General features: G+C 38.3%; 2 protein-coding genes and 1 pseudogene across 2 annotated transcripts; all 3 read right to left on the bottom strand.

Annotated features, from left to right (window-relative positions):
• Positions 1-3,828: 3,828 nt before the first annotated feature.
• Positions 3,829-4,767, bottom strand: LOC140942132 (melanocyte-stimulating hormone receptor-like). Its single transcript, XM_073391108.1, has one exon. It carries the CDS (start codon positions 4,765-4,767, stop codon positions 3,829-3,831), a length of 939 nt encoding a protein of 312 aa, XP_073247209.1.
• Positions 4,768-9,713: 4,946 nt separating this feature from the next.
• Positions 9,714-10,652, bottom strand: LOC140942133 (melanocyte-stimulating hormone receptor-like; annotated as a pseudogene).
• An 8,330-nt stretch (positions 10,653-18,982) lies between these two features.
• On the bottom strand, positions 18,983-19,921 carry LOC140942134 (trace amine-associated receptor 9-like). The gene has a single exon (XM_073391109.1). It carries the CDS (start codon positions 19,919-19,921, stop codon positions 18,983-18,985), a length of 939 nt encoding a protein of 312 aa, XP_073247210.1.
• Between the last annotated feature and the right edge of the window lie 4,754 nt (positions 19,922-24,675).

A 24,675-nucleotide genomic window follows, 5' to 3' on the forward strand; every position in this document is an offset into this window, starting at 1 on the left:
CCTAACCATTTTAAACACCTGCTGACTGCTTTTTATGTTAATCATAGTATACGTTTTTAGCTCCGTAAATAAATTCAGATTCTTGTTATTCGTACTTTAGGTTTTCTTTTCTTTTCTTCCAACAACTCATAGAGGGAGCGAAATATCGACTGTTCGTTGTTGATTTTTTTCAACCGCTTATTTATAACAATTTGTTATTGCTTTTTGCAGCCCCAGACGAAGGATAGTGATGTCTAACTAAAATATTGGGCAATTAAATAATAAACCATCTTTTGGCTGCCAGCTTGCATTTGCTTTTACGTTTTATTCTAATTACTGATCCTGATCAACACCAAGATCCGGCTTTACTTCGCGGTCGTTTGTCCAATTATTTAACAGTTAGTACTTACCGATAAAGTTCTTGTACCCTATCATAATACAGCTAGGTTTTTTCGGGTATGTATATCACATAGCACGATGGTAGAACTTTTTTTGCAAAACATTTAAATGTGGTCGTGTGGATTTGCTTTCACGCCAAAGGAAACATTGTTTGCTACAAACTTTCTTTTGTGACCTGTTTGGCAAAATGCGAAATGTTATTGTGTAGTCAATACCCACAGGGCTGGTAGTTTACTAAAACAACTATCTTGCCACATCTTATACACAACAAATACGTGTACAACAGAAATTGAATTGCTTACGTCCCAGGCCTTCTTACTGGTATGCGTTTTCGTTTACGTTGGCCCCGCAGACTTATAAGCCTGGGGACCAGGCAATCCATTAACCTTGCAGGGCTCTGGGGAGGGCAACCCGTAGGATGTGTTAATCATTAAAGAGATGCTTTTACCAGTATCAGAGACTGGGGCAATTTTATTTATGTTAATATGATGAATGCTCCGAAAGTGCTGGCTTTAAACGTCGATGCGCTTTTAATATCTTCCTATTTATGCTAATGTTAGTTATTCTGAGTTTACACCAAGAAAGAAGTGATAAAAATTTAGTAGGGATGAAATTAACAGATTCAGTTTTTTGGAAATGAAATCTCATTATTGAAAAAGTTAACGCTGGTGACGTCATATGTAGCTTTTTGTCTTTATCTCATGAATAAAATGAGGGGGAAATCTAATTAAGATAAGGTCATGTACCACTTTTAAGTGGTTTAACTGGTTTGACAGGCTTTGTATTGAGTAACAAGTAATTCAAGTTCCATAAGGAGGAGGAGGAGGAGGAGGAGGAGAAGAAGAAGAAGAAGAAGAAGAAGAAGAAGAAGAAGAAGAAGAAGAAGAAGAAGAAGAAGAAGAAGAAGAAGAAGAAGAAGAATGAAGCCCTTAAACTCTATTAATTTCTTTATTAGTTCTTTATTCTTGAGTGTTGTTTACGCTTCATGCCACTAAATAATAAAGATAACATCTTAAGATTTCTACACCAGGAATATTTATAATATACCGTGCCCCTAAAAAACGGGTGACATGCCTAGAATATGCTTGCAGTACAATATATTTACAGTTAATATCAACGAGGATTCAAGCATGAATTAAGAGCTGAGAAGAGAGAGCTGGAAAGCCCAGAAATCTTATAACTCGATCAACAGCAGAGTTGCGTTAATGTTTCTTTTACAACTTGCCTTACTTCTCTGTTAAGTAAGTCACAAACAAAGGTTCTGTAATTATACCAACACAGAGATCAGTTATCGCTAGGTTTCGATACAGGAGTTTGGACGGCGCATGAAGTGAAGTTTCCTTGTGTAGAGCAACTAGAATCAGAGTGTTCCCCAGAAATGCAGTGACGGAAAAAAAGATATTTAGAGCCGAAAGGAATATAAGCTCGCTCTCTACACCTGTAAATTCAGCCCATCAGTACAGTTCTTGGACAGTTTTATGGTTTTCGTCTTCAGTAAAATTTTCCAGGGCCATTTTCCACTTCGGCACAATGACCTGCAAGTGATCGAGTTTTATACATAATATTTGAATTTGGGTCAAAGCTGATATCATTTCGACTGATTTTCTTCAGTCAAAACTATTTACCTAAACTGGCTATATACGTTAATTTGTCGCGTATTACTAAATAATGATCAGAAGTAGCAAAAATAATGAGGTGTTTCAAGCTGACATCGAATTTTAATGAGCCTCACTGGTCCTCACTGACGATTTTAATGAGTTTTCAGTAGTAGAGGAAGTCTTGTCAGTCGGCAAACACATCAAACTGTGTTGGCCGCGGTAATTTTGTTGTCTGTTATGGATGTGCGATAATGACCTTTGTCAATTCTTTTTGTTTTAATTTTTATCAACTTTTCTACAAAACTTTGGGGGAAAAACTGAATTAATTATGTTTCTAGATACCCACATGTTTATAACAATTAGAACGCAATAAGGGTAACTTTTAATTTTGGGTCCGTTATGATGAAAAAGAAAACGGACGAAAACATCATGAACATCTTAGTGCAAGCAAACCCTTCATTTATATATCACTCTTATATAAAATGCGGGATAAATGAGGAGGAAAAACATTCCCTCATCTTAAAAGTTATTTTCTTACAGAGGGTACCGGAGGGGTTGTAGCCTCTCTGTTCAGATATTGGGACGACGACATGAGGCTTGATATCTAGTAAAGGTTCGTATAGATCCAAAAAATGATCCACTGTAAACAAAGGCCTTCTAATGCTTGCTAGCGTTTTCAAAGAGACTCAGTTTTGTTAGGAAAAATGCAAATGTTAGTGACTGTCTAATTGATGCTCAACAAATTGGTTAATAAACAGGGTGACCCTTCTTCTTAAATTAAACATTTTTTTCAAAAAAGTAATTGCCTCATATTACATTTGAAAAAAAAGCGGTTTTGGCGCCTCAATTAATTTTACTTTACTGATCAGAAGTTTTGACGGATGTCTCAATTTTTATGGCAGCTATTACCGGTATAAGCCGAGGGGAAGAGAGGTGTACTTCCTTTGATGGGGGATGCCCTCGAAGCATTTTCATCTCCGTTTAGACCCGTAAATAAACAACTGAGAAAGCTAGAAGGTAGCTTTCGTTTATACCGACTGTTAGGGCCCTTACTAGGGGGGATGTAAGGGTTTGCGGTGATGCGATTTGCGGAAATTGTTATTTTTAAGCTGCGGTATTGCCGTTTTACAAAACCAAGCGGTTTGCGGTATTTAGAAATTTTTGGGTAATTTCAGTCCGGTTTTCCGTTTTCTTAGGTTCTTCTGTGCGGTTTTTATACGTATTTCTGTGCGGTGTTGTGGTGTTAGCACCTACTTCAAGCTTACCCCCTCCCCCCCCCCCCCCCCAACCCATCCACGAAAAATAAGAGCGCCACCAACCGAATACTGATTGTAAAGAAAAAACCCCGCCCGTCTTTTGTCAATTGGTCGCACTTATTCCATCTCGTTCTATTCGTACAAATGTTGGCAATTTTCCCAAGGGTGAATTCTTAAACACTGTATCGAAAATTCAGCTTTCCTTTGTTCACGTCCTCCAAAATACGTGATCAATAAGGCACTTTCACGTCGTAGTCGCGTAGTCGTGCAACAACGGCAGAGGAATGTACAAAAAAGTGTGATGAATGAGCAAAGTTGTTGTATCGCTAATACTGAGCATATTGACCGAAATCCTAGTCGTTTCTTTGCTATCTATTTATTCGTAAGGCCGTTTACAGTTCTCATGCAACTAAATAACAACCATAACATCTTTAAACAAGCAGAAATAATACACGTTTTCCTTGAACAAACAGCTGATATGCCTTATCGTAAGCGGCTTACCCTGAATACAATATATTCACAGTTAAATGCAGTTAACTTCGCCTTCAAAGCAAGTTTTAAATATAGCACGAAGCAACGGATGGAAACCGTAGAAACTAACTCGATCTACAGAAGAATTGCCTTAGTGTTTCTTTTACAGCTTGCCTAACTTCTCTGATCTTCCAACAGTACAGTAACGGGTTTAATGACGAGTTTAAGAGAACCATGCTAGCTGTGAAATTCCTGGTAAGGTAGATCGATAAAGGCATCCCTCTCTGAGGTGTCAAAAAGACCGTTACATGATATGGAAGATAACAAATAACCAATGTTCCCTGCACCCACAGTGCACTGTACACTGCCTTTCTGTATCGAGCTATGTTCAGTGGAATTGCTTGGCTCGGTTGTCCTTGAGCAACATGGCTCTGAACGTGAATTTGATTATGACGCAGAGTAACGAAAATTTTTGCGTAAGCAAAGATTGTGGTGACCAGACACAAAGCAGTACCTATGTATTGATACCATGAATTTATACGACGATTCAAAAAGAGAGTAGATGCACCGACGATGGACAAAATCCAAAAACCAGTCACAGTTATACATGTTCTTCTATAAGTTACAACTTGTCTGTATCTGAGCCCCAGCAACAAGGCGAAAAGTCTGTCTACGCTTATTGCAGTAATTGTTAATAAAGACACTACACACAAAATAAGAGCTAAGTAAACTACTGCCCAATATGCGTAATAGCAAATATCCCATCTTTCGTTCACAACAGAAGTAAAGTAAGTCACAAACAAAGGCTCCACAATGATACCAACACAGAGATCAGTTATCGCCAGGTTACGATACAGGAGTTTGGACGGCGGATGAAGTGAAGTTTCCTTTTGCAGAGCAACTAGGATCAGAGTGTTCCCCAGAAATGCAGTAACGGAAAGAAAAATATGAAGAGCTGAAAGAAATATAAGTTCGCCATCTACACCTCTGATAAATTCTGCCGAGCAGAACAGTACTTGGACAGTTTTATGGTTTTCGTCTTCAGTAAAATTTTTCAGGGCCATTTTCCTCTTCGGGGCAATGACCTGCAAGTGAGAGTTTTATATATATACTATAATAACTTTGGGTGAAAGCTGATATCCTTTCGACATCTCTTCAGTCAAGACTATTTACCTAAACTGGCTATATACGTTAATAAGTCGCGTATTAGTAAATAATGATCAGAAGTAATTTATAGAGTCATAAACCTGCAAAAACTATTAACTAAACGTAAAAGAAAAAAGCTCACAGGGCCAAGAAAGGTCGAGCAAAGTTGTCTCGGTATTTCTTCAATCTAACTGACCGAACTATGATGACCCAGGTGTTATGTCACAGTTGAAACTTAAACTCACTTTTTAGGTCATATGTTGGCGGCGCATTGACATCGCAGTAATTTGAAGGAAATTCCAATAACTCAAGATTTTTTAAAGTTTAATATAAGCTTGAGTCATCACTCTTTCCCAGAAATTAAGCGACATATATTGGCCTAATTGCAATAGCGTTGTCACAGTTAAATCAGCTAAAAGGAACTGAAATTAAAAATGCAAAAAACAAATCGAAATTAATTAGGCTTGCCGTAAAACCACTAAATATGGTGAATTTATTTTTAACATACGCGTACTGTCTTCGCTTCTATGCCTCCAAAACGCCTATTTGGCTTTTTCTATTTTTATTTCTCCTTTGCCTTTTTAAATTTTTCTAAGACAAATTCATTGCAATCAGGTGTATATGCGCTAAGTACTGACTACGCGTATGGTTAAGATGGCTGGAAAAGGATATCCACATGTTTACAACAATAATAGCTCTCAATTAGGGCAGGGGCGGATCTAGGGGGAGGGTGCAGGGTGTTGAAGTAGAGCAAGAGACGAGTGCACCCCCTCCTAAAAAAAATCCTGGATCCGCCCCTGTAGGGTAAAGGGAAATTGCACGAAAACGTCATGACCATTACAGGTGTACTGTCGCAATTTGTAATAATCATCGCACTTTGTAATACCTGTCGCAATTTGTAATAAATCCATCGCACTTTGTAATACCTGTCGTAATTTGTAATAAACCGTGTCGCAATTTGTAATAAAAAAGCTGTCGCAATTTGTAATAACAGGCCATCGCACTTTGTAATAAACTAAGCTGTCGCAATTTGTAATAATTCCATCGCACTTTGTAATAATTTTTTGAGAGTGATTCAACTTACTTCGTCAACATTAATATAACGCCAAAATATGCATGGTACTTCATAAACAAAGATGGAGATGACGTCTGCTAGCACGTAACAACTCCGTTCATTCAAACCATTTAACTTTATTCACAGTTTTCTTTAAATTAATGTTGATTAGTTATCTGACTTACGAAAGGCTCTATTCTTAAACTTTGCTATTGTACTAGGTGGTTTGCATTCAATGGTTACCCGGCGGGTGTACTTCCTTATATGGCAAATACGGGGATGTACCTCTGGACAGAGCTAGACACACTAGACACAAACGAGCCATTATTGAAAAGCATTAAATTTCCGCAAATCGTAACATCCATCCTGCGTCATTCGAATAAGGACACCAGGAAAGCTCAAGCTTTTCTGCTAGATCTTATAACAGGTTGACACAACACGTGCTGCACCGTCCTTGTCTAACGTGCAATCTTAAAGAAGTAATAGTGGCTTCCATATCTTGGCTAACTTAATCAAACGAGGCCTCAAGATTCAAAATGTTTACTGCAAATAAACAAAAAACGTCACCAGTGGCAAACCGTCGAACCACAACAGAAACATAAACACAAAATCCAAATAGACGCTGGCCAATACCTTCGTATGTATCTGTTTTTATAAAACTTACTTGGGGTCTTACACTGAGCCGGCTGGCCATTTGGTCCATTATTCTCACTTGATTTGGTCCCATATAGGAACAAAAGGAGTACTCATTCCATCTTAAAACAGTTTTTTTCTATATGGAGTCCTCTAAACGTTTCAAACAAAAACAAAAGAGATGAGTTTTATTTTGTTCTTTAAAGTTGAAGTCAGGGTTTAGCAAAAACAATGTAGTGTTTCAAGCTGCCTGTTGAAACTAACTCACTGTCGATTTTAATGAGTTTTTAGTAGTAAAGGAAGTTAAAAACAGTAGGTAAACACATCAAACTTCGTGGGCTGCGGTAATTTTGTTGTCTGTTATGGATGTGAGATAATGACCTTTGTAAATTCTTCTTATTTCAATTTTTATCAACTTTTTCCACAAAACTTTGAGGAAAAAACTGAATTAATTCTGTTTCTAGTCGTACCACACGAGGAAAAAGGATTCAGAAAAGTTGTCTAGTTTTTCAAATAAACATTAGTCGAACTATAATGAGCCAGGTGAAACTGACCTACGGGCCATTTTAAGAATTTTCCTAGCTGAGCGTAATGACCGAATTCAGATGGCTGGATAAAGAAACTTGGCAAGAGCCTTTAAAGGTCAAATGAACCAAAAAATTGACATATTTTCTTTTGTCGCTTTACCTTCACCAAGCACTAAAAAGAACCATCCTAAGTGAGATTTGGGTAAAGATTATTCTTCTCAAGCCTTTATAGAAAGATAAAAGATCAAAATCCGAGCATTTCCGAAAACTTCACGGAAACGTTTCTGAAATGGCCGCGTGATAGACTGGAGACTACGTGACGTCAATGTTGGTCTTTCAGGGCGGAAAAACGTTCTGTGCAAGCTTCTGCGCATCCCTTATCGCCTGTGTTTGTTTGTCTAGTTCTGTGAGAGTTCTGACTGAGACTGAATGAAATACACGAGGTGGTTTGCTCCTGGTGAAGGCTTTTTTTTGTGTTTGTTGTTTTTGTTGTTTTTTCGTCACTTGAAAATTACTTTGGATTCAGAACAACCAATGTTAGAGTAAAAACAGATCTTCCGTCAGTCTGAAGAGGAATAAAACGTTTTGAACATATTTCCAAAGAGGTTTGTATTTTTCTGATAATTGTGCATTCGATTTGCAGAACCAGCTTTATCCTTGTCTTATGTCAAAGAACCGTAATGCTAACGCTTGCGCGTGAACAAACTTGAGCGTTTAAAACTTCCTCGGAACTTTAGAAGGCCAGCAAGCTTACTCGAGAAGAAAAGACTACTTCGATCATTTTTCTGTTGCTCAAGTAATAGTAGTCAGAGTTTTTTTCCTTTAGTTTTTTCAGTTTTAATTACATAGTTTTGTTCTCTTTCTGTCCGCAAATTTTCCTTTCTCTCGCTGTGAAGTAGCGGAGAACGACAACTGCCGGCAGTGACTCCAAAACAATCGACTCTTTGCCCGTAAACAATTGCTGGAGCTGGATTTGACTGAAGCGAGCAAAACGAATCCTTATGTGCAGTTTTCTGTATTTTCTAATGATTCAGTTTGCTGAGTTTAATTTGCTTGAATGAAGACCCTCGCATGGACCAGTTATTACTAAAAAGAAGTAGCTAATTAGTTAATTAGTTGTGAGCGATGAAGTTACACCTGTGGTGCAACGAGCCATGATGTTTTGGGGTTCGAGACAATCAATAGAGCTCATCAGTCATTCAGTGAAAATTTTAATTTATCCAACTTTAAATTACACAGTCAGTTGATGGAGCCACCCTTCTCCTTCTCTTGTGTATTAACGCTTTGACTCAACCACGAATTCGGTGGATTTTGATTTCAAGGAAAAACATTCCTCTCCTCCATCTTTGTCAAACTTGAAAAACAGGTTCCTTTCCACGTTTACATTCATTTGATGAGCTTTTCAAGTCTCAGTCACGTGACTCATTTTGCCTCGTAACGGTCAAAACTTGTCACTGAAAATGGGGAGTACTTAGTCAAACTGTATTCGCCTTATTTTATCGTTTTACTATGGCTCTTAGTAAGGGCTTTAGAATGCTGCCTTTTAATCATGTCCATGTGCTATCGGAAACCGTCAATTAAGTGAAACAGGTCACGTGACTTAACAAATCTACTAATAACTGATAAGGCATAGAATGAATTCCGCATAAAAAGGCGGAATCGTGTTGACGGTCTTAAGGCCATTTTGACATCAAAAAGTTTCGAATTTTTAATTTACAAATGTACGCCATTTGAAGGAACACGTAAAATATTAATTCTTCTCAGTCCCACGACTAAAACAAACTTATTCTTACGAGCTGCAAGCGTAATATCTCAAAACTTTGCTGGGGGTCTTCTATAATAAAAAATCCAAACCTTAACACACTTGAGTTCTGTGTGGGCCTACAAGAAAGTATAGACTGAGTACAGACGCCCCTCCCCTAAAAAAATAGGGAGGAGAGATAGATTTGTTTTTTAAAAGAGGGTAGGGGTCGGCTGTACACAGGCTAGGACCTACTGGACATGGCTTCTTCCTGCTCAGTGTAACGGAGAACGATGTCCTCCGACGAATTTTACGGGCATCGAAAGCTGGGAAATTCGATGAAAAGCCGGCCTCTGGACAGATCAAAAGGATATTCGCCTCTGTTGATGAAACCCGCCCATCTACTCTTTAGTCAATTGGCCGCACTTATTCCATCTCGTTCAATTCGTCAAATGTTGGTAAATTTTTCTGGAGGTGAATTCTTAAACACTGTATTGTATCGAAATTCAGGAAAACAAAAAGGAAGTCATTTTCTTGTGTTCACGTCCTCCAAAAAAGTGAAATAAGTAACTTTCACGTCGTAGTCGTGCAACGACGGCAAAGAAATATGTACAAAAAAACGCGATGAACGTGCAAAGTTGTTGTATTGCTAAATATAAAGTAACATATTGACATCCTATTCCATCCTATTTGTTTCTTTGTTACCTGTTTATTCGTAAGGCCATTTACACTTCATGCCACTAAATAAAAAAAACTATAACATCTTTAAACCAGCAGGAACAATATGCGTTTCCCTTGAAAAAACAGTTCATATGCCTTATTTCTTAAAACAAGCTTACAATACAATACATTACAGTTAACTGCAAAATATCAGAGCAGGAATCAACAGATGGAAAGCGTAGAAAACCGCTAACTCGATCGACAGAAAAGTTGCCTTAATGTTACTTTTACAGCTTGCCTTACTTCTCTGATCTTCCAACAGTACAACAACGGGTTTGATGATGAGTTCGAATACAGTAAAGTAGCCGTAAATTGCTGAGCACGGTAAATGGATAAAGACATCCCTCTCTGAGGTTGCAAAGCTACTACTATAACATACGGCAGATAACAAATAACCAATGTTCCCTGCACCCACAGTGCACTGTACACTGCCTTTCTGTATCGAGCTATGTTCAATGGGATTGCTTGGCTCGGTTGACCTTGAGCAACATGGTTCTGAACATGAATTTGGTTATGACGCAGAGTACAGAAAATTTTAGTGTAAGCGACGGTTGTGGTGACTAGACACAAAGCTGCAACTTTGTATTGAAACCATGAAGTTATAAGACGATTCCAAGAGAGAGTAGATGCACCGACGATGGACAAAATCCAAAAACCAGTCACAGTTATACATGTTCTTCTATAAGTTACAACTTGTCTGTATCTGAGCCCCAGCAACAAGGCGAGAAGTCTCTCCACGCTTATTGCAGTCATTGTTAATAAAGACACTACACACAAAGTTAAACCTGAGAAACTTGCTGCCCAATCTGCGTATTAGCAAATATCCCATCTTTCGTTCACAACAGAAGTAAAGTAAGTCACAAGCAAAGGCTCTGCAATGATACCAACACAGAGATCAGTTATCGCTAGGTTACGATACAGGAGTTTGGACGGCGGATGAAGTGAAGTTTCCTTGTGCAGAGCTACTAGGATTAGAGTGTTCCCCAGAAATGCAGAAATGAAAAGAAAAATATTTAGAGCTGGAAGGAAAATAAGTTCGCCATCTACACCTTTGACAAATTCTGCCGAGCAGAACAGTTCTTGGACAGTTTTATGGTTTTCGTCTTCAGTAAAATTTTCCTGGACCATTTTCCTCTTCGGCGCAATGACCTGCAAGTGAGAGTTTTATTTATATATACACTGTTATAACTTTGGGTGAAAGCTGATATCATTACGACATCTCTACACAGTCAAAACTATTTACCTAAACGGGCTGTATACGTTAATTTATCACGTATTAATAAATAATGATCAGAAGTAATTTATAGAGTCATAAACCTGCAAAAACTATTAACTAAACGTAAAAGAAAAAAGTTCTCAGGGCCAAGAAAGGTCGAGCAAAGTTGTCTCGGTACTTCTTCAATCTAAGCTAAGATTAATTCAGCTTTAATTTTTATATATGTTTAATTTTTTTGTAATTTTTATAATTTTTTTTAAGGAAGTCTTGACAGTCGGCAAACACATCAAACAGTGTGGGCTGCGGTAATTTTGTTGTCTGTTACGGATGTGCGATAATGACCTTTGTCAATTCTTCTTGTTTTAATTTTTTTTCAACTTTTTCCACAAAAGTTTGAGGAAAAAAATTAACAAGAACGCTCTTAGTAGCGTTAAGTCTCGCTTGCTTGGAGATGAGTTTTAATGTTAAAGGCCCCGGTGCCGTTATGCTACTTTTTCGTTTGGAATACAAAACGAGTGTTGTATGTCATAATGTATATACTCAAAAAGTAAAAATTGCAAGGAGAGACAGACTGCACATCTTAGCCTCAAACCGGTGTGAAACCTTTGAAAACCTTCTACATATTGATATTGCTCCATTGAGGAGTACTCTTTCAGGGATTCTACACTCGAAAAATTGAACGATGATTTTTATCGGTATCAGGGACCCATGACTCTGTCAGTATAAATATACATAGCTTCTTTGTACCGGACCAAGATACGGCTCGGTACAGTATACGTTCAGCACAGGAAAAAAGTGTAAGTTGAACAGAACCTTATACAACACACAGTAAATTCAGTTCGCGCGTATTCCTGCTGAATTTGTTGTCCGTTTTATAAGATATCAATATCGTATGAAAGTAATGACATTTTCCATAGCTGCTTAGTATCTACTTTTAATATCTCCGTACAGTCTCAGAGTACAATGTTTAGAGTTGTACACAACATGCATTTTAGATAGATAGATAGATAGATAGATAGATGGATAGATAGATAGATAAGCAGATAGACAGACAGACAGACAGACAGACAGACAGACAGACAGACAGATAGATAGATAGATAGATAGATAGATAGATAGATAGATAGATAGATAGATAAATTAAATAGATAGGTAGGTAGGTAGGTAGGTAGGTAGGTAGGTGGGTAGGTAAGAACCTTAGTTTATGGTACGATAAAAAGATCAGCATTGCTGGTGGGGTCCTGCATACAACAATTACAAGAAAAATAAGGAGTACTGAAGGCAAATGTACACTTAATCAAAGAAAGCCTATCGTCAACTCGAGGGAACATTGTTTAGGAAATGATCAAATGGTTATCAACTCTGGTTTTCCCACAGTAAATTGTAGCAAATGATAGAAATTCTGATTGTTTATCCATGTACAACATATTTAATATACCATCTTTGCTCTGCAAACACAATACTTTTCTTTTGGTTTATTGCATTTTATTAAATAACGGTTATTTAGGTACATATTTATAGAAAAACAACAAAACAAATAAGCAAACAAAACAAGCCAAAAACGAGAAAAAAAGAAAGAAAGAAGATGAAAAAAGAACGGTACAAAGCAGGACTTGAACCCGGGAACCTTCGGCTGTATGCGAGTTTACTTTACCATTACACCACGAATGCTGAATACATCACTCTGGCGAAAACTCTTTAACTTAATGCGTTATCCATGGAACTTCCGCCAGCAAATTCGTTCAGTATGATCGAGCCGCATTAACCGAGCTATTGACAGTGAAAAAACAATGTCAACGCATTTCATGGCAACGAATGAACAAAATAACGTGTGCTTTACAAAGCCGATTCACCTCGTCGGCGAAGTAGGAGGAAAAACATATGTTTTCTTATCTCGATTTCTGCTGTTATTTTGAAGCTAATGGTCAAAATCACATCCATTTTCGGCCCATACAGGTTCTTAAGAATAGCATGGCATGACATTTTCTTACTTTCAGATCACTTTCCAGCAAGCTGGAATTTGTATATCCCCCGTGATCTTTCGGAGTCAGAAGAGTAATTGCTCATTTTCTCGTCAAGTTTAACGCCTAGACGAATCAAAGACTCCTGAAATCCAATCCCCAAGTTAACCATCGTACTCATTTGAAAGACTCCTACGTGTCTTAAATTTGGTAAGACCTCTAACCGTGCTGTAGAAAATTTACCATACAGAAAACTCTGAGTCTGAGCAGCGAACGCCGAACGATGCACGCTCTCAGCGAAGAATTTGATCCCACCGAACTTCAAGAGCGCGTGCTTCTTCGGAAGCGATAGATCTTCGCAATCTCGAGTTCGGACCCGATTAATTACGAAGTCCGTCTACTACGTGTGAGCGAGTGACTCATTTGCATATCTCTGTCCCTGCAATAACTCGTGGTACGCTCGCGCGTCCCCACGAGTTAAAAATTAAAAAATGTTAAAAGTTTTTTCTTGTATTACAGTATCACTAGGATAAAGCGTTTCATTTTCCCGGAAAATTTCACTTTCTCGTCAAAACAATCACTGACTCAGACAGACTCGGATTAGTTTACTTGAATTTAGCGTTCAGTACACCGAACGGGGTTATGTTCTCTGAAATTTATCTACAGTCTGCGGCCCACATCATCACTGATCCACGATTTATTTATTTATTTTATTTTCAAGTTCTTTTTAACCGATCCTTGATCCCTGATTTCTCGATCCTCGATCCTTGATCCTGATTTTCCAGTAAACCTTGAAGTTTTGCTCATTAAGATTATTCTTTTTTTTTTTTCGACCACTGAAGTGATCAGTTGTTCCAAAATAATCAACGCTTTCAAGCCATAGAATTCTTGGACCAACCCGTTCCGGAAAAGCTCGATATGGGATTTCTATTAACTATGGGCATGAAGTGCTGCAAGTAGAGTGTGTGGTTAGTCAAGTTCAAAGCTACCCTTGACACGTTAGGGTGGATTTCCACTGATGCGTTTTTGGCTCCGCACGTTAACGCATGTAAATTTTAATCACGTAAATCAAATAGAGGTAGGACATAAGATATTGAGATTAAACGTCAAATTAAGCGAGTTTCTACTTTTACGCTTACATAATTGTACGTGCAGCCTTTCATACATTGCCTTCATTTTATTTGCGAACGCAAATTTTACGCACATGCGCACGTAAAAATTACGTGACAGTGGATACTTCATATCTCAAGTATTTATGAAATGTAACGCGACTTCAAATCCTAACAACTGCGCAAAATCTATCAATTAAATACATAAAACAAAGTGAATCTATTTAACCGTACATTTCCTGTAATTGCGACAATATTCTGAGAAACGTAACGCCTTAAAAAGCCACAAAATCCTGAGGATTTCCCCGCTATAATATTTTCTCATCCTGCTTGGGGATGTGCCTGCATGTCGTGCATAATTACACGATAATCAAGGGCCTACATTCGAGGAAAATTACGTCATTGCCAAACTTACATGCGTCATTTCAGTCATCGCCGAAAAAAAACCGCATTCTCATCACGAGACTCATTTCCATACAATGAAAGTCCTCACGATTCTTATCCCCAGTTTCCACGGTCTTCGCTAGGAACGCGGGGCCTACAAACTAGGTCCCACCGGAAAAAAAAAAAAAAAAAAACGTTCGCATTTTAAGAGTCTCGCTCTTGCTAAAGCAAGCGAGACTAATTATGTTTTTAGTCGTACCACACGAGGAAAACGGATTCAGCAAGGTTGTATAGTTTTTCATACAGTCAAACATTAGTCGAACTGTAATGAGCCAGGTGTAACTGGCTTACGAGCCATTTTAATGACTTTTTAGGTCTTAATATGTTGTCGGTGCAACAAGTCTGTATGACGTTTTCTTCATTAACGTCGCTGTAAGTTCCAGCTATTCGGCCAATTCAACACATTAAGCTGCATGCAAATATGCTTGAGTCATCAGAATTTTCCTAGCAGAGCGTAATACATGTGAGGTATTAACCGAATATACCATTTTTTAAGAAAAGGGTACCCCTTTCGTATACCTTCTATTGACAAATGGTACCCCTTTCACATACCAAGTTAAGAACTTTGCATCCCTTTTAACTGCTGTAAATCCACGGTATTTTAAATAGGAATCAATCACAAAAATAGAACGTTATCTCCGGACTTTGAGCCATAAAATTCATCTGTTAGGCCTTTTGGGCCCCTTTCACACACCCAAATGACAGATTTCACTACCCTTTCGTATACTTCAACGAGTAAAATCCCTACCCTTTCGTATACCTGAAGCCTGAAAAATTTACCCCTTTCCGGCGGAGCCTCCTCGTATAGGCTATTATAGGGAGTACCCCCCCCCCCCCCCCCCCAAACCGGGCCCGCAAGTAAGTGTCAGTATACTACATTTTACATTTGAGTGAAAGCAGACAGATACTGTATCAATTTGTCATCTTTCAAGTCACGGCAACTATTTGCCTAAACGGGAAAGATACATTATAATTCCCTTTGTATATTGTCTTTTTGTCGCGTCAGTTTTACAGTTATTGTTCAGCAGCAATTTACAAAAAGCACAAACATAAAAAAATAAATTAAAAGAAAGCTCGCAGGGCTAAGTAAGGTTGAGCAGAGTTGTCTCGGTACTTTTTCAATCTAACTGACCGGACTATGATGAGCCAAGTGTTAATTTTGTCGCAGGTGAAACTCAAACTCGCGGATGATTTAAATAACTTTTTAGGTCTTATTTTGGCGGCGCATTGGCAACGTGAGATCACAGTAATTTCAAGGAAACTCCAATAACTAATTAAGATTTTTTAAAGTTTAATGTAAGCGTGAGCCATCACTTCTTCCCAATTAAATTTTTCTAAGAAAACGTTTATTGCAATTAGGTGTATATGCTTTAGGAACTCACCACGTGTATTAAATTGGCTGGAAAAAGATACCCACAAGTCACGCAATAAGGGTAACTTTTAAGTTTGGGTCCGTTATGATGAAAAAGAAAACGGACGAAAACATCATGAACATCTTAGTGCAAGGAAACCCTTCATTTATTTATCACTCTTATATAAAATGAGGAATAAATGAGGAGGAAAAACATTCCCTCATCTTTAAAGTTATTTTTTTTATTTTTATTTTATAAAAAGGCTAGGTATTGTCGCTGCTAATTCTTCAATCTGTAAAGCATCACGATCCTGTTTCTAACGAAAACAAAAGAGCTGAGTTTAATTTTGTTCTTTGAAGTTGTCACAAGGGGAAGAGATGTTTAGCGAAAGTTGAGACGTTTTTCAAGCTGACGCTAACTTTACTTTTACCACTGGCAGCCTGGTGAACTAACGCAGTCTGCGCAGTCACCGATGATTTTAATGAGTTTTCAGTAGTAAAGGAAGTCTTAACAGTCGGCAAACGCGTCAAACTGTGTCGACTGCGGTAATTTTGGTGTCTGTTATTATAATAAGATGTAACATGAATAACACTCTTTACGGATATGTTAATTCCCGCCGATATCAATACCTGATATTTTAACCCTGTTCAGACCTGAGGGGTCTTTGGAGAAAATAGGTATTTAATATTCTATTTTCACCAATTAATTGCATTATCTTGTCAGGGCGCTAATTAGGTAAACGCACGCTGTTTTTAATTAAAAGTTCTTAATCTTTCTTGTTTCATAACTGTTTATAACCACCCCTTTTAACAAAAACAAGCAGGTCTTATGAACCTGCAACGAGACAGAAAACTATTAGAGGTGTCGTGCAATTAGATGATCGACATACAGTACAATGGCCCACGTGCGATATATTAAAATTCTAACATGTCTTCGAGGCTTTCTGGTCATTTTTCTATATTTGGTTTGGTGTTCTTTGTGCTCAAATCTCTTCCGGGAATTGCGGGACAATGGAGTCGTAAAAAAACCTGCAGTTTTGGAGTGTCGGAGTCTCGGAGTTTTGGAGTCTCGGAGTCTCGGAGTCATGTTAGAATTTTAATATATGGAACGTGGGCTTTTGTTCACTCTTAAAAAAACGAACTATTACTGCCCACCTGCCTATCTCTTAGAGAGGGTACCCTGTTTTAATAACTAATTTCCTGAGCATTAATTACACAGTCATTAACATTTGCATTTTTCCTGACAAAACTGAGTGTCTTAGAAAACGTTAGCAAGCATTAGAAGGCCTTTGTTTACAGTGGATCATTTTTTGGATCTTTACGAACCTCTTCTAGCCTCATGTCGTCGTCCCAATATCTGAACACCTAAACAGGCTATATCCCCTCCGGTGATCCTTCATCTTAAATTAAGCATTTTTCAAAAAAAGTAATTGCCTCATATTACATTTTGAAAAAAAAGCGGTTTTTGCGCCTCAATTATTTCTACTTCACTGATCAGAAGTTTTGACGGATGTCTCAATTTTTATAGCAGCTCAGTTCCGGTATAAGCTGCGGGGAAGAGTGTACTTAATCGTTTGATGGGAGAGGCTTCATCAAAAAGGGATACTTTTTTTCAGGCTTAAGCTATTAGCCAACGTTGCAGCCGGCCCACGCAATAAAACTTGACCATTGGTAAAGTCAACACAGGAGGTGTAGAATGTCTTGCGTCTTTAATTGAGACTGAAATTTAAATACTTAATTATTCTCAGATCGTCATTTATGGGGCTTTTCAAGAAAAAAAAAAATTAAAAAAAAATTAGTCTTGAGCGATGAAGTTATTCGACAAGGCCTAGCTTTTAGCACTCCAACACCTGTGGTGCAACGAGCCATGTTTTGGGGTTCGAGACAATCATTAGAGCTCATCAGTCATTCAGCGAAAATTTTAATTCATCCAGCTTTAAATGACATAGATTTCTTTTTGTTTTCCTGTTAAGAGATATGAAACGTCAGTTGATACAGCCACCCTTCTCCTTCTCTTGTGTATTAAGGCTTTTTGACTCAACCACGAATTCGGTGGATTTTGATTTCAAGGCCGAAACATTCTTCTCCTCCATCTTTGTGAAACTTGGCAAACAGGTTCCTTTCCACGTTTACATTCATTTGATGAGCTTTTCAAGTCTCAGTCACGTGACTCATTTTGCCTCGTAACGGTCAAAACTTGTCACTGAAAATGGGGAGTACTGAGTCAAACTGTATTTGCCTTATTTTATCGTTTTACTATGGATCCTAGTAAGGGCCTTAGAATGCCGCCTTTTAATAATGTCCATGTGCTATCGGAAACCGTCAATTAAGTAAAACAGGTCACGTGACTTAACAAATATATTAATGACTGATAAGGCATAGAATGAATTCCTCTTTAAAAGGCGGAAACGTGTTGAGAACGGTATTAAGGCCATTTTGGCATTCGAAAAGTTTCGAATTTTTAATATACAAATGTACCCCGTTGGAAGGCACGTCAAATGTTAATTTTTCTCAGTTCCACGACTGAAACAAACTTATTCTTACGAGCTGCAAGCGTGATATCTTAAAACTTTGCTGGGGGTCCTCTATAATAAAAAATCCAAACCTTAACACACTTGAGTTCTGTTTGGGCCTACTAGAAAGTATAGCCTGAGTACAGACGCCCCTCCCCTAGGGAGAGAGAGATTTGTTTCTTAAAAGAGAGCAGGGGTCGGCTGTACACAGGCTAGGACCTACTGGACATGGCTTCTTCCTGCTCAGTGTACCGGAGAACAATGTCCTCCGACGAATTTTACGGGTATCTAAAGATGGGAAATTCGATGAAAGGCCGGCCTCTGGACATATTCAAAACGGTACAGAAGTACTATGAGAAATTTTATATTCGCCTCTGTTGATGAAACCTGCCCATCTACTCTTTAGTCAATTGGCCGCACTTATTCCATCTCGTTCAATATTCGGCAAAATGTTGGTAATTTTTTCTGGAGGTGAATTCTTAAACACTGTATTGTATCGAAATTCACGAAAACAAGAAGAAAGTCGTTCACGTCCTCCAAAAAAGTGACTACGTCGTAGTCGTGCAACGACTGCAAAGAAATATGTACAAAAAAGCGTGATGAACGTGCAAAGTTGTTGTATTACTAAATATAAACATATTGACCTCCTATTTGTTTCTTTGCTATCTATTTATTCGTAAGGCCATTTACACTTCATGCCACTAAAGAACAACCATAACATCTTCAAACCAGCAGGAACAATATAAGTTTCCCTTAAAAAAACAGCTGATATGCCTTGTTTCTTAAAATAAGCTTACAATACAATACATAACAGTTAACTGCTAAAGATCAGTACAGGGGTCAACAGATGGAAAGCGTAGAATACTAACTCGATCGACAGAAAAGTTTCCTTAATGTTTCTTTTACAGCTTGCCTCACCTCTCTGATCTTCCAACAGTACAACAACGGGTTTAAAGACGAGTTTAAGTAAAATATGGTAACTGCAAATTCCTCAGCAATATAAGTAGAAACAGGTATCCCTCTCTGAGGGTGCAAAGCTACTACTATAACATACGGCAGACAACAAACAACCAAAGTTCCTTGCACCCACAGTGCACCGTACACTGCCTTTCTGTATCGAGCTATGTTCAGAGGAATTGCTTGGCTCGTTTGTCCTTGAGCAGCATGGTTCTGAACATGAATTTGGTTATGACGCAGAGTACAGAAAATTTTAGTGTAAGCGAAGATTGCGGTGACCAGACACAAAGGAGTACCTATGTATTGATAAATTGAAGTTACAAAACGATTCCAAAAGATAGAAGATGCACCGAAGATGGACAAAATCCAAAAACTAATTACAGTTATGTATGTTCGCTTCAAAGTTACAACTTGTCTGTATCTGAGCCCCAGCAACAAGGCGAGAAGTCTGTCCACGCTTATTGCAGTCAATGTTAATAAAGATACTGTACACAAAGTATAACCTGAGAAAGTTGCTGGCCAATTTGCGTAATAGCAAATATCCCATCTTTCGTTCACAAAAGAAGTCCAATAAGTCACTTCCAAAGGTTCTGCAATAATACCAACACAGAGATCAGTTATCGCTAGGTTACGATACAGGAGTTTCGACGGCGGATGAAGTGAAGTTGCCTTGTGCAGAGCAACTAGGATCAGAGTGTTCCCCAGAAATGCAGTGACGGAAAGAAACATATTTAGAGCTGAAAGGAATATAAGCTCGCTCTTTACACCGCTGACAAATTCAGCCGAACAGAACAGTTCTTGGACAGTTTTATGGTTTTCGTCTTCAGTAAAATTTTCCAGGGCCATTTTCCTCTTCGGCGCTGAAGAGTGTGAATGTGGAATAATGACCTTTGTCAATTCTTTATCAACTGTTTCCACAAAAGTTTGAGGAAAAAATTAATTCTGTTTTTAGTCGTACCACACGAGGTAAAAGGATTCAGCAAAGTTGTTCGTGACTAGTTTTTCAAACAGTCAAACATTAGTCGAACTATAATGAGCCAGGTGTAATTGACTTACGAGCCATTTTAATGACCTTTTAGGTCTTAATATGTTGTCGGTGCTAAAAGTCTGTATGACGTTTTCTTCATTAACATCGCTGTAAGTTCCAATAATTCGGCCAATTCAACACATTAAGCTGCATGCAAATATGCTTGAGTCATCAGAGCGTAATACATGTGTCTGAGTTATTTAAAACCGAATATACTATTTTTAAGAAAAGGGTAACCCTTTCGTATACCTTCAATAGGGAGTACCCCCCCCCCCCCCCCCCCGGGGCCCGCAAGTGAGTGTCAGTATACTACATTTTAATTTGGGTGAAAGCAGATACTGCATCAATTTGTCATCTTTCAAGTGACGGCAGCTATTTGCCTAAACAGGAAAGGTACATTATAATTCCCTTTGTATATTGTCTATTTGTCGCGTCAGTTTTACAATTATTGATCAGAAGCAATTTACAAAGAGCATAAACATGAAAAAATAAATTAAAAGAAAGCTCGCAGGGCTAAGAAAGGTAGAGCAAGGTTGTCTCGGTACTTTTTCAATCTAACCATGATGACCCGCAAGCCTTGGATACGTGTACGACGGTCATCTGAATTGACCGATTGCGCAATATAAAACAAAGGAAGTGTTGACAACATAGTGCAGGACCGAAGGTCGGAAACCATGAAAAACCCCTGGAACTTATTACTCGCACGTCAAGTTGCTAATTCATTTGACATTTTATTCCGACAGGAGCAATTAACGCAATCAAAATATGCTTTTGTCCCCAAACGATAACCGGAACCTCCGTAAATACATCTTCGATTCTTTTTAAAAATTTTCAAAGAGAGCAACTTCAGAACACCCGGCCACTTTACTTAAATTTATTTACATTGTGCGGGCCGCGCCGAAACGTTTCTTTGCAACTACCACGTAAAACCAAAGTTTCCAGGTGATTAAAAGCAAAAGGACGCGCGCGAGGAGAACGCGACACCACAAAAATATTGTTTTCGAAATGTAACCGCATTAGCAGAGATTCTCCGCTAACGGATCGCAAAAGCATTGTTCTAAATAAATATCAAAAAGAAAAAGAAAAGCCTTCTTCCGAATAAACGGTTACGTACTGTGCTTTCCATTTTCTAGGACGTACTAAAAGTGCCGGAAATGGGAATTTTGCCACGTGTGTTTTATTTGTAACGAGAAAACAAATCTTTTACTAATAAATGCCGAAAAATATAACTGGCGGAGGGTCTCCTACAAGAAAATCTCCTATTAAAAAACACTCTAAGACACACATATAGCTTTTGTAGCTTGTAAACCACTTAATTTTCCAGTTATTGCGCAAGTGATTTCATAATACCTTGGTGTCTAACTCACAGAATCACGGGTGCGCCACCTAGTGTTTCTGTTGCTTTAAAAATCGAACTTAGGAGTTTAGAACACCATGGCATTACAATAAAACTCGCTTACTCAAGCTAAAACATATTAAACTTTAAATTTCTACTTGGTACGCAAGTGATTTCATAATGCCGAGGTGTCTAAACTCACAGAATCACGGGCGTGCCACCTAGTGTTTCTGTTGCTTTAAAAATCGCACTTAGGAGTTTAGAACACCATGGCATTACAATAAAACTCGCTTACTCAAGCTAAAACATATTAACATTTAAATTTCCACTTGGTACGCAAGTGATTTCATAATGCCGAGGTGTCTAAACTCACAGAATCACGGGCGTGCCACCTAGTATTTCTGTTGCTTTAAAAATCGCACTTAGGAGTTTGGAACACCATGGAATTACAATAAAACTCGCTTACTCAAGCTAAATCTTATTAACCTTTCAATTTCCACTTGGAGCGCAAGTGATTTCATAATGCCGTGTGTCTAAACTCACAGAATCACGGGCATGCCACCTAGTGTTTCCGTTGCTTTAAAAATCGCACTTAGGAGTTTAGAACACCATGGCATTACAATAAAACTCGCTTACTCAAGCTAAAACATATTAACATTTAAATTTCCACTTGGTACGCAAGTGATTTCATAATGCCGAGGTGTCTAAACTCACAGAATCACGGGCGTGCCACCTAGTGTTTCTGTTGCTTTAAAAATCGCACTTAGGAGTTTGGAACACCATGGAATTACAATAAAACTCGCCGTACGCCTTGTCTTTTTTTAAAAAAATAGTCACCCTTGAAACATGTTAACAATGATTTCCACTCCCATACCTAATTTTCTAAAATCCGGCAATACATAGCTTTTTCTTGACTGAATAAAGAGTTAAATAGCGGAAGAGGCGAGATTTGGTAATTTTTGGCGGGCTTTGGACACGTTTTGGCGGGATAACGATTTCACTATTCGACCGAATCCATTTGATCGCTTGGTCTCTGTGTTTTCTGCCTCTACTATGACATCTTCATCTAGTAACAATAGTATTCCGCAACCCGTCGTCATTAAATAACCGAAATTTTTTATGTAGCCCGTTTGCACACGCTTTACATCATTAGCAGCAGATCATGCATAATAGTCACCAAACAAATGCAGACGGATTAGAAGATCTAACGTTTTCAACATCAAAATGCCTACCAGACTGCCGATGAATATTACTACTTACACGTTTGTCGTAATATCGTTAGGCTCAGAAACATTTTGAAGGCATAGGAAGACCGTCTTCTTCTCGTAATGTGATAAATCGAAAGACGCACACACCGTCCTTTACGTTCATCTCAAGAATGCAATGCCGGCTTTACATGTATTCGATCAGAGGTCAAATCATAATGTCACACTACTTCCATATAAAGAAAAAGTCAATTATTATTTCCATTGTTTTGGTTAAATTTTTAACTATAGTGCGTTGAATGTACAAGATTCCATCATACGAACACAACACACCAGCGCTTGCGTGACACGCGATTCACTGCGGAAACTGCAGTTTAGCAAGCTCACGCCAAAGAAATTCGTTGAATCTGCCCACACAAAGCCTCGGAGATCAATGATTGCAATCTGCTTTGGCATCCATCTTTCCTTTACGATGAGTAGTATGCTGTGTGTTCAAGGAGTGCGGGTTTAACATAATAAAGATTTTGAATCAACGCTTTTACCTAGCAACATTCGCCCGATTCTATTTGTGTTCTGCGACCTTCAATACGTACATTCAATACAATATGGAACTACGCTACATTTTACTGAATACTGGAAAAGACCAGAAAAACAACGCTTGAGTCGTAGGCCACGCGCGATTATTCTGGATAACTCGTGAGCTAAGAACGCAAATCTCTGGCTTATGTTAAATTGTAATCTCTTCTCAATTACTCTATCGCCAGATGCCGCCTTAATCTTGTTAAAAAAATTGACGCTTATCGAATGACTGACCACTGATGATTGGACCAAACGGTAAAGAAACTAATTGCTTTTCGCAGTAGGAAGCTTATTGCTTGTCACTCAAACCCTAGCGTCCTTAACAACGCCAGCGTCCTGTGGTGTACAAAAAAAAGTCGTATGCGGGTCCTCATGGACCGAACTATGATCAGCTAGGTGTTATGTCACAAGTGAAACTAATAAACTCGCGGATGATTTGAATTAAACTTTTTAGGTCTTATCTTGGCGGCGCATTGGCAACGTGAGATCGCAGTAATTTCAAGGAAACTCCAATTACTCAAGATTTTTTAAAGTTTAATGTAAGCTTGAGCCACCACTACTTTCCAATTAAATTTTTCTAAGAAAACGTTTATTGCAATTAGGTGTATAATTGCCTTACGTACTGACCACGTGTGTTAAAATGGCTGGAAAAAGATACCCACATGTTTACAATAATTACGGACGCAATAAGGGTAACTTTTAATTTTGGGTCCGCTATGATGAAAAAAAGAAAACGGACGAAAACATCATGAAAATCTTAGTGCAAGCAAACCCTTCATTTATATATCACTCTTCTGTAAAATGCGGGATAAATGAGGAGGAAAAACATTTCCTCATGTTCAAAGTTATTTTTTTAATTTTTATTTTATCAACTTAAATGTCATTAGCCAAGGCTAGGTATTGTCGCTGCTAATTCTTCAATCTGTTAAGCATCACGATCCTGTTTCTAACAAAAACAAAACAGCTGAGTGTAATTTTGTTCTTTGAAGTTGTCACAAGGGGAAGAGATGTTTAGCAAAAGTTGAGAAGTTTTTCAAGCTGACGCTAACTTTACTTTTACCACTGCCAGCCTGGTGAAACTAACGTAGTCTCCGATGATTTTAATGAGTTTTCAGTAGTAAAGGAAGTCTTAACAGTCGGCAAACGCGTCAAGCTGTGTCGGCTGCAGTAAGTTTGGTGTCTGCTATTATATATATCTAAAGATGTAACATGAATTACGATCATGTTAATTCCCGCCGATATTAACTCCTGGTATTTTAATCCTGTGTCCATCCATCCCCCTCCCCCCCGCCCCAAACACACACACACATACACACACACACACCCATTCAACTTTAAAACCTTTCACGCTATAAGCACCAAACTTAGCGACTTTTCCCAAAAATTACCTAAGAACCTTTTAAACTCGTCGTGACGTGTCTGTCTGGATAGGACGTTACCATGGCAGCGAAGT

This window comes from Porites lutea, chromosome 6 (assembly GCF_958299795.1).
Source record: "Porites lutea chromosome 6, jaPorLute2.1, whole genome shotgun sequence".
Taxonomy (NCBI): Eukaryota; Metazoa; Cnidaria; class Anthozoa; order Scleractinia; family Poritidae; genus Porites; species Porites lutea.